We start from the raw sequence: 13,647 nt of genomic DNA on the forward strand, positions 1-13,647 counted from the left end.
TACCCAGTGGAACCCGATGATGAAGCATGTCACCAACCAGGTTGGCGAGTGAGGGCTTTATACAAAACCTATACAACGTATGTAGGTTTACCTTCCTTTCAACAACGTACAGGATTGTTTTGAGTCAGCAGACCCGTGCTCCTTTGACCCAAAGAGGTTCTGTTTAATTCACACAGACTTTGTTGTTTTTGAGATGATATCTGATCTGCCACTCCCACCTTCCCGCAGGAACCCCCGACACTAGCTACACTACTTGGCTTACTACAAGCTGAGTGACCAGTGCATGCAGTTTCCTAGCTTTATCGAGCTGCCCTTACAGAATGTCCCCAAATACAGACCAGCTCACGGACCGGCTGTGATCTGAAGCTGGATACACCACTCACTAATAGACAATGGCTCAATTGCTGCAAACAAACTGGCAAGATAACTGCCAGCAGCCGTCTGCACACCATACACTTTAAATTTCTACATCATGTTTATTACACACCTGCGAGAATCTATAGGTATAAATTGCGACCTGATGACTGCTGCAACAGATGAGGGCAGGAGAGGACGGGCTTTTCACATCTAGTGTGGTACTGCTGGATGATACACAGGTATTGTGCGGAGGTGGTGACTGCTCTGTCCCATATACACCTCACCTCAGTCATGGCACTTCTGGGTTACACAGAGGAACTACAAGCCACACATAGGAAATTCATCTAATTGGGTCTACTCCTGGCAAAGTGGAGGGTGGCATGCAGGCGGGGCCGATGGAGAGCTCCCAAGTACAAGGAGTGGCTGAATGATTTTACATATGGCAAAGTTCAATTAACTATTATATTTGATCGTGTACTTCCGATTGTTATGTGAAGTTTATCAGTTGTGCCGTGCTCCTGGGCATCACTCCCTGCTAAGGAGTGTAGCAAATAATCAATATGGTAGCATCCCCACTTCCATGGGGTGTCTCCCCGGGCACAGGTCGAAATGCTGAAACAACAGCTAGAATAAACACTCTTCTCTTTCAAAGGTTCCTTTGTGGTTTTTAATAGTTGGTTTCACAATTATTTCGTTAACATTCAAAACTTCATTTCCCAAAATGCATTGTTTGTAAGTTATTCAATCCAACATCCTTTCCTTTATCCCTATGTATTTCAGCATAAAGCCTTCATCAGGGGATTGTCTAAGAAAGCAAAAGTAACGTATATTTAATCAGGGGAAACTCCACCAAAATAATATCGCCAAATCCAGAAGGAGAAGACCTTTTGAAAGGGCTCCAGTGAGCTACAAGATCCTAGATTTATTTGAACAGTTGGTGAAGCAAGACATGTCAAAACTAAACTTCCACAAAAAAACTAAACACAAGAATCTTACTGCCAAAGAATTTGGAGCCCTAAAATCAATATCAAATAACACCACAGTGACCTGCCAGAAAGCGGACAAAGGGGGAGCCTTCGTAATATTAAATACCACATACTACCTTGAACAGGTAGAAGCTCACTTTCTGGATGAGAACACGTTCATGAAACTTGGATTAAATCCTACAGGAGAATTCAAAGCAACCCTTCAACACATAGTTCAAAAAGCAGTGGATGCGGGAATCATAAATGAAAAGGTGAAGAAATATTTAATCCAAAATAATCCCAAAGGCCCTATTTTTTACATGGTGCCAAAGATTCATAAGGATCCTGTGAGACCACCTTGTCGTCCCATAGTGTCGACTCGAGGAAGCCTTCATGAACCGGTGGGCAAGTTTTTAGACCGCTATCTGCAACCATGTGTACTAAGGATGAGATCATTTCTTAAGGACACTACAGACTTTCTCAATTAACTCATCCAAATTAAAATTACAGGAGAAGACCCTACATTACTTTGCACTATTGATGTAAAATCCTTATATACATCTATCCCGCACTAACAAGGCATTGAAGCCCGTCGAGAAAGCACTACTACAAATAGAATATGAGGAAGGAATAAAAGTGTTCCTGATAGAACTTTTGGAATTCAACTTACTGTATAGTTATTTTAAATGGCAGGACAGCAGGCATATACAAAAGACTGGTACATCTATGGGCAACTGTGCAGCGCCCACATATGCGAATATCTTTATGAATTACTATGAAGAAGAACATATCTTAAATGCCCAACCGTGGAAAAACCAAATACAATTGTACCTACGATTCATTGATGACATATTTATGATATGGAGAGGCCCAGCTGAAACGTTGAAAGAACAAATAACTCAACTCAATTTAATCGATGATAGGATACAGTTTACATTTGAGATACAAGAACACACAATCAACTTTTTGGATGTAGAAATGACTAAAACACAAACGGGTTTTGACACGAACCTGTTCAGAAAAACCACAGATAGAAACAATACCTTGGCTTATGATAGCTTCCATCCGCAGCCACTTAAGCAACATTTACCATATTCTCAATTATTGAGAGCTAAAAGGATTGTGTCAGAACCCATGAAGGAAACCGAACAAAGAAAAACATGTTACAAAGGTTCAGACAGAGAGGATTTTGGAAGACATACTAACACAAGCCATAGATCGAACAAAAAGCAAAAAAAGACAAGATTTATTGGCTACACAACCCAGATTAAAGGAAGAGAGAATGACATGTGTATGTAAATACTCCACCATGAGCCAGCATTACAAAAAAATAGTTAAGAGACATTGGATTCTTTTCAATTTGGAACAGGATTTTAGGAACATATTCGAGCAGGAACCTATCTTTGCGTACACCAGGGGCAAGAATATAGGTAAAAGAATAAGGCATCCCACACAGAATGTTGTAAAAACTTCCTACAACTGTACCATTCCATGTTTGAATTGCAATAGTTGCAACAATATTATCAGAGGAACTCACCTCACCCATCCTATGAAAGGGTATAAAATCACATTACAAGTTAATACAACCTGCAACACAGCCAACATAATATACATGCTCAAGTGTCCATGCGGGAAAGCCTACATAGGACAAACAGAACGGAAATTGAAAATTCGAATGTATGAGCACAAAAGTAACATCAGGACTAAACAAGTGAAGTCTACAGTAGCCAGTCACTTTATTGAGGCATAACATGATATCAGCCAACTACAAGTTTGTGTACTAGAGATTATACAAAAACAGGAACGAAAAGACAATCGGAATACCCATCTTCAATGTGAGAATTACTGGATATATCATTTGAATACCTTAAAACAGAATGGAATGAACGAAATAGTTGAATTTCAATGCTACTCATAACTGGTTATCATGATCAGATGCTGATGAACATTACGTACTTTTTGTCATATACTTTGAACTTACATACCTTATAATTGCGGGTATTAACACTCCGAATATATGCACATAACACATATTTTTATGAAGTAATTATCTGACTGCTAGCCATAAGTGACTGTTAGACTAATAGGATGTAGTATGCACCATGGCATCTTTTATTATGCTACAACACCCACATATGAGCGTTTCTAAAGCTTTATTAAATCGTTGAGCCTTTTTATATATCAGCAGTAGCATCGCCAAAAAGTAGCCATACGATATCTACACATGAGCGTTGTTGACTTAGAAACTTTATTGACACATAGAGCTGTTCTCAGTAAACATCCACCAGCCCTCTTTCTATGTTTAAAATAGAACGCCAGAACGTAACACGTCACTCACGACTTAACAGCCAGGCACAATAGAGCATTTACAAACGCGGCAGCTTCAGGAGTGAGGAGCGCGTAACTTCAACATTCCGGTAAGCCAGGCAATAAAGGGATTGCTTGCCATCCGAATGAGAGGGAGCATTTTGGGTGTAAGCACGCAAAGTTTTAACGATAAAATGCAACGCACATCCACACAAGCGGCATGTTATTGCTTTCTATAGTCACCTTGATTTTTAAGAGCACTCGATGTAGTAACGGAGGCACGTAGAACACGCTGACAGAAGCGGTATGCGATTAGCTTAAAGTAGGCACTTCGACTAAAAAATCACCGACTTTCACGCAGACGAAGAATGACGTTATTAATAGTATGCACAGTACTTAGACACCTTTTGAAACACTGTAAAATAGGAGGTGGTGATATTATTTTGGTGGAGTTTCCCCTGATTAAATATAGGTTACTTTTGCTTTCGTAGACATTCCCCTGATGAAGGCTTTATGCCAAAATGCATAGGGATGAAGAAAAGGATGTTGGAATGAATAACTCAGAAAAAATGCATTTTGGGAAATGAAGTTTTGAATGTTAACGAAAAAATTAAAAACCACAAAGGAAACTTTGAAAGAGAAGAGTGTTTATTCTAGCTGTTGTTTCAGCATTTCGACCTGTGCCCAGGGAGACACCCCGTGGAAGTGGGGATGCTACCATATTGAAAGATCAATTAACCACATATGATGAGCTTTTGCCATTGACTTCCTGCCCGCGGCACATTTGGGATCCTCTGCTGACATACTGGAGGGAGAGTTCAGACTGTCGCTCCACATGGCTGATTATGGGGCCTCTAGATACCAGAATCCTCATTGGGTAGCAATGCAGATGCAGCAGTAGTTATCCGTACATCTACAACACGCGGAGACGTAACTAATTAACTGACCTATACTGCACGGTGCATTTCCTCCTAGCTGAGGAGCACTCCTTAGAGGAGGTAAGCACACTCCAGAAGTCGAAAACTGAGAACTTAGGGAGATTTGTATAAGATCTCTGGTCAACCACCTATGGATTGCTATTTAGAATCATGGTTACTGCGCTAGTGAACAAACTATTATATATGTGGACATATGTTTAATTCAGTAAAATGTGAATGCACTACTGTACTTTGTTGTAAAAATTCAATAAAGATTTATTTATTTTTAAGTTGTAAATCGCATTTCTCGTCAAGATGTGATTGATTTCTAGTTAGATACATTTAAAATGATGGGGATACCCAATTCTATTGTAACGGATAATGATATACAGATCACTTCCAAAAAAATGAAGACATTTTTAAGGAAGTTGTCTATATTTCATCTTAAAACTGCCTTGTATTCTCAACAAAGAAATGAGTTAGTAGAAAGAGTAAATCGCATGCTAAAAAAATGCATTAAATCAGTACAAGTGTCTGGAGTACTGCTATTGAATATAATACCTAACCAAAAAAGAAAAAGCTAAGTAGGAGGTGTATGCTCCTGGGGTTGGTGAGCAGTGCACAAAGAGAAGGATAGCAATCTTGTGGCTCAGCCCGACCCCACCATATATAAGTAGCTGGATGAGAGATATGAATGAGTAGGCAAAAGCTGAATTGGTTCGGATGAGGCACATAATGAAGGATGATAGACTTGAGGAAGATGAGGGGGCGTGGTCCGTCTTCATTGCAGACTTAAAAGATCTGCAGGATGGGGAGGCAGAGAAGGGAAGTGGTTTACAACAAACCCCGGAATAGACACTGGGAAGCGGAAACTAAAGAGAGACATATGGTACTGGACTTCAGTTGATGGTTATTGAACTCCATATGAGAGTACAGACAAAAGACATTAAGACACGAAAGGTGGGTGGGAAGGGGGGAAACTACATTCGTAGAAAAATGTTATAGATATTATAGTGATGGTGTTAAATTGAAATCTGACCCTGTAACAAAAGAAGCATTCTGAATGTTATGCATCCTGTACCATTGGAATATTCTGTAAAAATGCCAATAAAGAATGTTCAAAACAAAAGCAATACGGGTCATAAGCATTGCCCATATACACCTGACTTCACTGGTCCCCGGAACATCGTCCTGACATCTGCCCAACTACATTTGTAGGATAATGTAGGACAACTCTGTTCACCATAAAAAACCTAAACAGTTCAAACAATAAGTATGAAGAGTTAGATATGTTACCTGGATAAGGTTGTTTATTGATCAGTCTTTGTGTGTACTTACAAGGTACCCCCTAAAAAAAACGCTTAATAAGGTCTGGGACAAGGAGGAAAAAACATTGATTACAATGTACTGTCCCATCCGACCTATGGGGCCATAATTAGCTCCCAAATCTGGCCATTTTGTGAAAAAATCTATAAAATTAGACCATGAAAAAAAAAGTGTACTGGTAGATATTGCTGTTAAAAAACTGTTGTGGTCATATCATACAGCTCCAAATTCAGACAATGGGATTTCTCCTATTTTAAGGCTCAAAGGCAGGCATGCTGGTATTAAGTTGTTCCCTAATTGGATGGGAGGTGGTAAAGCTAGATGGGTTTATCAAGACAGTATGAGTAAAAGAGTCAAAAGTCATCAAGATCACTATAACAGAAGGTATGATAGCAAACATGGTGTAAAAAGCAGAACGTGGAAGGTGGGAGATTGGGTTGGGGTCAAAACCCCAGATACCTTTAGAGGAGATGTCAGTACGGTTTCAAAATCATTAAGAGTAACCAAGGTTAATACTAATGTGGTTACATTGGAGGATGGACGTGTATGGAGCACGGACAAAATCTCTAATTGTAACAGTTCTGTTTAGAGAGAACATTCAATTCTAATGAGCCTTCAAAATCTCATTGTGATCAAACTGAGTTGGATGTTAGGTCCCGAAAACACCACACACCTGTTTGGCATAAAGATTATATTTTTCAGTAAAATTATTATAGGAAGGAGATGTGTTGTGATTTTACTATATATATATGGAAAACCATCTTGTAAATTCCTACATTGATATAATAATAATGAAGAAGCATATACTATATACATATTTTTTTTTTCACATGATGGTTTTCCGTTATATATATAATGTATTATCACATGGTATCTTCCCCTTTCCTGTTTCCCCTCCCTTCTTGGAGTGTTAGCGCATTCCACTACCAATGACAGTTCAACTGTCATTACTGTTCTATTATTTCTGTGTCTCTGAGATTGTGCTTACGATCTTTATAAACCACTCTTTATCAATCTACAGTGCTCTTCTTTAATTTTGCAACAAGGGGTTTGTATTCTTGCAGTATTTAGGATCACCAGATGTTTGCTATGCGATTTTACATTTTATAAGAGTGGCTCTTAATATCAGCAAATGGCATGAATCCTAATAATTGGTGATATACATGGACTTTGAATTGCATTGAAGCACTGTTTAGTCCCTACTGAATGAGACTATGCCCTTGTCCATATGCGAATCCCCTGGGTCTTTTTTCTATGACGATGCTTGTTTTTTATTGTCAAGGAACTAATATATGGATTTTTTTATATTTTATAACATTCATGTTCCATGAACTGCACTTGAGCACTTTACTTCCCATTGATCTAAGTGTATGGCTTTTCTGAAATATCAAATTTTTGTATGTCTTTTATGTTGATGTCGTACGTTTATGGCTCCGGATGAATAAAGAATTTAGGGGCAAATTATCAACGGCCAGCGATATTTATCGCTGGCCATGCTTTGCGATAATAATATTATTGCAGGCTATCTCTGGAATTTATCGCCCTGGTAGCACGTTATTAACAATGCGTTTCTCCAGGGCGATAAAAATTTCAAAGATAGCGAGGTTATCGCCCTTTTGCAGGGAACTTCGCTGGTTTTCCAGCGATGTTCCGATGCAAAACGGCGATAACCTTGCTGATACGATCCACAGGGTCAGCATAATCCACCCCCTATGTTAGAGATGGCTAAGTCAGGATTTTAGCAGACGTCTGCTAAAATCATGAGGGCTGCCTTGTAAATATTGCGATGTAAACATCAGCGATATTTGCAAGGTAGTCCATCCGGGGTACGCCCAGTACCACCCACTTTGCATCTCATTGAAGATGCAAAGGGAGGCATTGGGGAAAAAGGGTGCTAACATGCGATTATGCATGTTAGCACCCTCTTCTAAATAGGGCGCTGGTTTTATCTCTGCTTTTTTGGCTTTGTAAGCCAAAAAAGCGAAGATAAAGCCCTTGTAAATATGCCCCTTATTGATTGATGGATTGCCTGAGCTAGAGTAGATGGACAGAGGTTCTAGACAAGTGGAAAAATATTTAGAAGCAGCTGAAGTATTGCTACCAATATCTGCCTGAAGTTACTCCAGAACCATTTTCTACAGGACTGGCCAAAGCCTATATATGTTTTGTAGCCCACAAACAAATTCAGTCTAAGAAGCATTCAAGTTTAGCAATGCCTGCCTGAAAACAACTGATATAACGGGTCATTATCAAGCTCGCCAATGACATCTTGCTTTATTATACACATTCTGTGAACCATTACTGGAGATCCATTTCCAAATTATGTATGGCTGTTACTCACTGCAGTTATGTCACTACATCCTAAGCAGACCAAAACTAGGTCAATATTTTTATTGATAATGCATGGGTGCGTTACACTGGTTGAGATTCAGGTTCAAGAATAGAAGAAAAACTAGGTAACAAATCTCAGGCATGTTAAATGATACCCACCGAAGAACACAATCACTAACACAACAAAGACAACAGGGACAGCTGTGGAACACTGAAAGTAGAGAAAGAAGAAACCCACTCTCGCAATGTAACACTACAGCTTGCATAAACTGTGGGGGTTTTCACCAATTCTGTCAAGGATGAACAGCAATAGACATAGTGTGGTGCTGATGAGCGAAGAAAAAGCTCTTTGCATCCATATATCAATTCATCATGAATACAGAAACTTCAATATGCAGACTAATAGAGAGAAGAATAAATGCATATAAGAAGAAATTGAGAAAGGGCCTAGCCCCCTTAAAACCTGGAGAGATGAAGATCTAGTAACTGCAGAACCAATGAGCTTCCTAACCACAAATTATGCTTATATTGGTGAGTTGAGCATAATAGTAAGTGCAGTATCAAAAGGACACCGCTTGCAACAGTGCAACTTATTCACAGAGGGTATAATTTAGTGTATTAATGGACACAGGGGAACCAGTCAGCACAATGTACTGGACATTGCATGCCTCCCTACAAATATGAACCTTTACACATATGCCAGTCTGATACCTTTGCCTCTGTAGGTCAGTTTCCAAACCATGACACCCACAAGCAAACATCAATGGAAACTACATACTATGTACCTGAATATTACACTAGAATGCTGGTAAGTAATGCCATTACCAAAGAACTATGCCTGCGAACATTTCTCAACTCCATTGCGAAGGATGCACTGGAGCAACTGATATAGAAGCTTTGACATTTGTTTGAATTAAATGGAAAGGTAAAACAGAAGAAAATCACTATACACATAGATTGAACAATAGACCCTTTTACACTATCACTACAGTACATTGCAATTTGTTTGTGAAAAAGGTAGAATGGAAAATAAAACGATTCGAAAAATTGGACATAATTGAAAAGATAAGAGGACTTAAATCTTGGGTCTTTTTAATAGTTGTCTCAACAAGATCAAAGAGCCCCGATGAAATTTGAATATGTGTGAACATGCAAAGCTCAAACAAGGCAATGCACACGAGAACGGGATTGCATGCCTACAACTGATAATATATCAGTTCAGCTCAGTGGTTTACCATAATTTCAAAACTCTAAGGCACAGCAGGAAACCTCCAGCTTGAACTAGGCATGGCCTCCAGGCCAATAAGTATGTAATGCACTCACATTTGTTTAAGATAGTATAAATGTCCAAGCTTTGGTGTTTCTTCCAGACATGAAGTATTTCAAAATGCAAGGCATACTGAGGGGTTTGCCAAGAGTTTTAAACAGAAGCAAGGAATTAGTGGGATATGAAGAAAATGGAAAATATTAACATGAAAGACTGCTCGCTCCAGCCCATCTCCCTCTATCCCATCTCCTCAACTCGCAAAGCAGAGCTGATGGCGAACAAAGAAAAATAAAGGTTACACATGTAAAAAAATATTTTAGAAATAATTAGTATAATATTATATAAAATACAATTACGTGTTTGTGTGTGTTTGTGTGTGTGTAATTATCTGATCAGTCAAAGTTACTAGCTATCAATTAATCAGAGTCAATAAATATTCACAGACGTGAGAAAAAAGCTTCCTCCGACAAGTCAATTGCTTAATTGATTTACCAAAAATTGAGCAGTCACAAAATAATAAGGGATCTCACAAGAATAAAGTCACTGTTGGCATAAACTGCAAATTTACTCATAGACTGAAGATTCGATGCAGACAATAGTCAAAATGTTTAACTAACTGGACAAGAGTTGATAGCCATGACTGATAACAAGCCTCTCATGTTCATGTTCAACACAACTAATCATGCAAAGGAGAATACAATGTTGGACACTGCAACTATGGAACCTCAAATAACACTTTGGACCTGATTCACAAAGGTAAACTTAGACCAAAAGTTAAAGGGTCTGATTCACAAATGGCCTCCACACTCGTGGCGGAGGCCCCACAGTTGCGGCGGAGACTCTGCATTCCTTGCAGAATCTCTGCAATGAGAGTTTTCATTGTGGAGACTCCAGCCCCTAGTGCAGAGACTCCCCTGCGTCTGTGGGGCCTCCGCCATGAGTGCAGAGGCCGTTTGTGAATCAGCCCCAAAGTTTATGACTTTCAGTATTAACAACGGGACTTAGAATAGTGTCTCCATCAGTGCAGAGTTTCCGCACTCAGGTTGGAATCCCTGCACTCGGGTGGTAACTCCGTCTTTGGGCCAGAGTAAGTTTACTTTCATCCTGGCACACCTGTGTAAGTGCCTACCATCCGCCTTATCAAGTTCCAGCTGAAAGTCGTTAGCTGAGCAGCCAGTCTCAGCATGGCTGCATACATAAACTCAGAGCTGCTACACACAAATCCTTTCAGACCTTTCAGACATGTCTCTGAATGTGTTTGCAAGTTTGCCCCTTGTCATGGGACAGAATGATATGAGGAGAAGGAGGAGGAGGAACAGGACAGCAGAAATTATCTTTAGCCAAAGGATCAACCTCTTTGGGATGTCCAGCCAAGTTGTCAGGTACAGATATTGTTTTCCACCTGATGTCATCTTGGAGATGGTTTGTGAGTGGGAGCAGTATCTTCACTCTGAGATATGCTGCTCCCACGCCATCCCAGCCTATGTCAAGATCCTAGCAGTATCCCATTTCTTTGCAACAGAGTCTTTCCAGAGAGTGGCTCAATACATGCAACAGGGAAAAATGCAGGAAGTTCAATACAGGAAGTTGCTGGCAGACATGTTATGGTCATTCTGAGTCACCCTCATCTTCAAGCAAGATCCTCTGCCATCCTGCTGCTCTATTTAACTCTCCTACCACCCAACATGGCTGAGGGACTTGAGGACCCTCAGCTTTATGGGGGACCAGAGGAACAGCTGAGTATTGCAGCGTGCACCAGACTCTGGAAAGATATTGTAGTGCGCTGCAGTGCAGTGGGCATGTACCAACGGCAGGCCAAAATGTGTCTCAAGCGCTGGGAGGACCTGCGATTCTGGGCTCGAATTAAGGATCAGAACTTATTGGAGGTGGCATCCTAGTCCCACTTAGACAGGCCCTGTCTCAGCCCACTGTACAGAAGGGTCCTGAAGACAGCCTGGCCAACCCTCCATGCTCAGCTAGAGGTGTTTGGGAGCAGAGACCTGATAAGTGCATTAACTGCATTGTGTGTCTGTAAGTATGATGTGAGTGGTGAAAGAGATGTACCATCATGTGACTTTTGTCACCTTTCACTTTATCTGCAGTTTCACTTTGGCTGCAGTACGTATAAGGCCTATGCATCATTGGAGCACATGAAATGCTGTTTTATGAGGGCCACCTGGGACTTGTAGCCCTATACACTACTGGTTACATCATCCTTACAGTAGCATTGTTATGAATAAATGCACTTACATCATCATGACTAGTGAACTTTGGCCTTATAACTTATGCAATGGGGAAGGGAGGAATTGGACATTGTCTAGTGTTATTATGAGAGAGGTTTGGGTGTTGGATGCTGTATCATGCATGGTTTTTGTGTGTCTATTTTATTTGTGTACCATGAAGTAAAGGTTGACTTTGTGATACTTGCCTCACTGAAATTGATACAAACATACTCAAGGGGGACGAAATACATACATCTTCTCAACAGTGACATAAATGTAATTTTTAACATCTAGGTAGCTATGCTAACTATGCACATGTGATTGCAAGTGTACAGCATAAACATTGCAGTCTTGACATGCTAAATGTGGCACTTGCCATGTAGAGTGTCTGTTATCAAGGGATATTCTAATATTTAGAATAACATCTTAGCAAAGATCATGTCCAAGGCCTTGTTTGTATATGTGTACCCAATTTGGCATGTATGTTGTGTTTCACTATGCTACACAATCGATGACTTTTGATAGTAAGTGTAAGACTGTTGAGACTACACATTACAGGATAATCCTGGATTAACTTTTAGCTGTGGATATATCCATCCAGGCTGTGTCCCATCTCCACTTGTACACTTACATTGGAAGATAACTATGTTTCAATGGCAGGAAACACACATTGAACTAATGCAGAAGGAGAGGGTTATTAGATACTGAAGAGTATACTGACCAAAATTGAGAAAGATGTCAATATGTGATGAAATTCCGGATATTACTTTGACAGTACACATACGTTTGGCTCCAAGAAACTTATAATTGATTAGTGAGATCAAAGAAGTACAAAGTCAGCACTTGCTTTATGTAGACACGTGCATTGTTATTATTTGTACACCAACTACATAATTGCTTGCTTTTTATTTCAGTGGAGCAGCCTGGCCAAGAACCAACAGGACAGGACCAGGGACAGAGAGGGAGTTCCTCAGCTCATTGACAGGCACGTCTTCTGGATACCACCAGCGAAGAGGAAGAGGGAGCCCAATCACCAGGCATGGGTAGTGCACCCACCAGGACAGAACCTTCAACAGCCACAGCAACAGCCTGGGTGGAGTCTGAAGAGGCTGAAGGTAAAACATGTAAAGGGACACCTCAAGCCAGAGGGGGTGATGCGGCCCTCCCTGTGGTCCACCAGAACTTGAATTGGATGTTGTGTCCCCAAGGCAGGCCCCATAACCATATAAGCCTGCCACCAACCCCTCCCTGACTCTTGAGACCCCCATTCCATCGAGGTCTCTAACTGCACCCCCTGTCAGTATGGAAGTCAACATCGGTAGGTGTTTAGCTATGCTTTCAACATAATACCTTGTTACGCAGATGGTCCTACAAATCTACATGTCTTACTCACATACATTTTTGTCGCATATGTGACCCCCAACCAGAGTAACTAATTGACCATCACCAACTATTACGCAAATCACTTTCGGAGAATATTCTTTTTGTTTGCAAATTTTAGGAGTACTCATGTTTTACAGTGAGAATGGGGGATCTCGCAATTGTGTTGGTGAGGATCTCCGTGAGTAAGTGTGATTATTGTGTTGTGGCCGATGTGTGGGTGGGTGTGGTGCATCTGCCTGTCCTGTTTGTGGGTATGAAAGTGCAGGGGATGAGGGTGTCTGTATAGGTGGGGGAGGTGCCTGGACAGGGGGTGAGGGTGTGCGGGTGCCTGAAGAGGTGGGGGATGTGCCTGTACTGGGGGTCAGTGTGCCTGCACATGTGGGGGATGTGACAGCTCATAGGGGAGGTGGCTGTGCAGGGGGGGCATGGGCAGGGGGTGGTGCCTGTGTATGTAAGGGGGTGCCTTTGCAAGTCTGTGGTACAGGTGGGTGGGTAGGGGTGGTGCAGGTAGGTGTGTTGGGTCCCATCCATTGTTGACATGAAGGAATTCTTTGGTTAGTTTCAACATGCCC

General features: G+C 40.8%; 1 protein-coding gene across 1 annotated transcript in view; it reads left to right on the forward strand.

Annotated features, from left to right (window-relative positions):
- The window catches only part of LOC146865688 (uncharacterized), a 349,525-nt gene that overhangs the window by 312,330 nt on the left and 23,548 nt on the right, over window positions 1–13,647 (forward strand). Inside the window, exon 4 of the mRNA XM_085640760.1 lies at window positions 12,607–12,807. Coding sequence (XP_085496886.1) covers window positions 12,607–12,807 — 201 coding nt within the window. The remainder of the gene's footprint in view (window positions 1–12,606; window positions 12,808–13,647) is intronic.

The sequence above is a fragment of the Triturus cristatus genome, chromosome 2_1, assembly GCF_964204655.1.
Source record: "Triturus cristatus chromosome 2_1, aTriCri1.1, whole genome shotgun sequence".
Classification (NCBI taxonomy): Eukaryota; Metazoa; Chordata; class Amphibia; order Caudata; family Salamandridae; genus Triturus; species Triturus cristatus.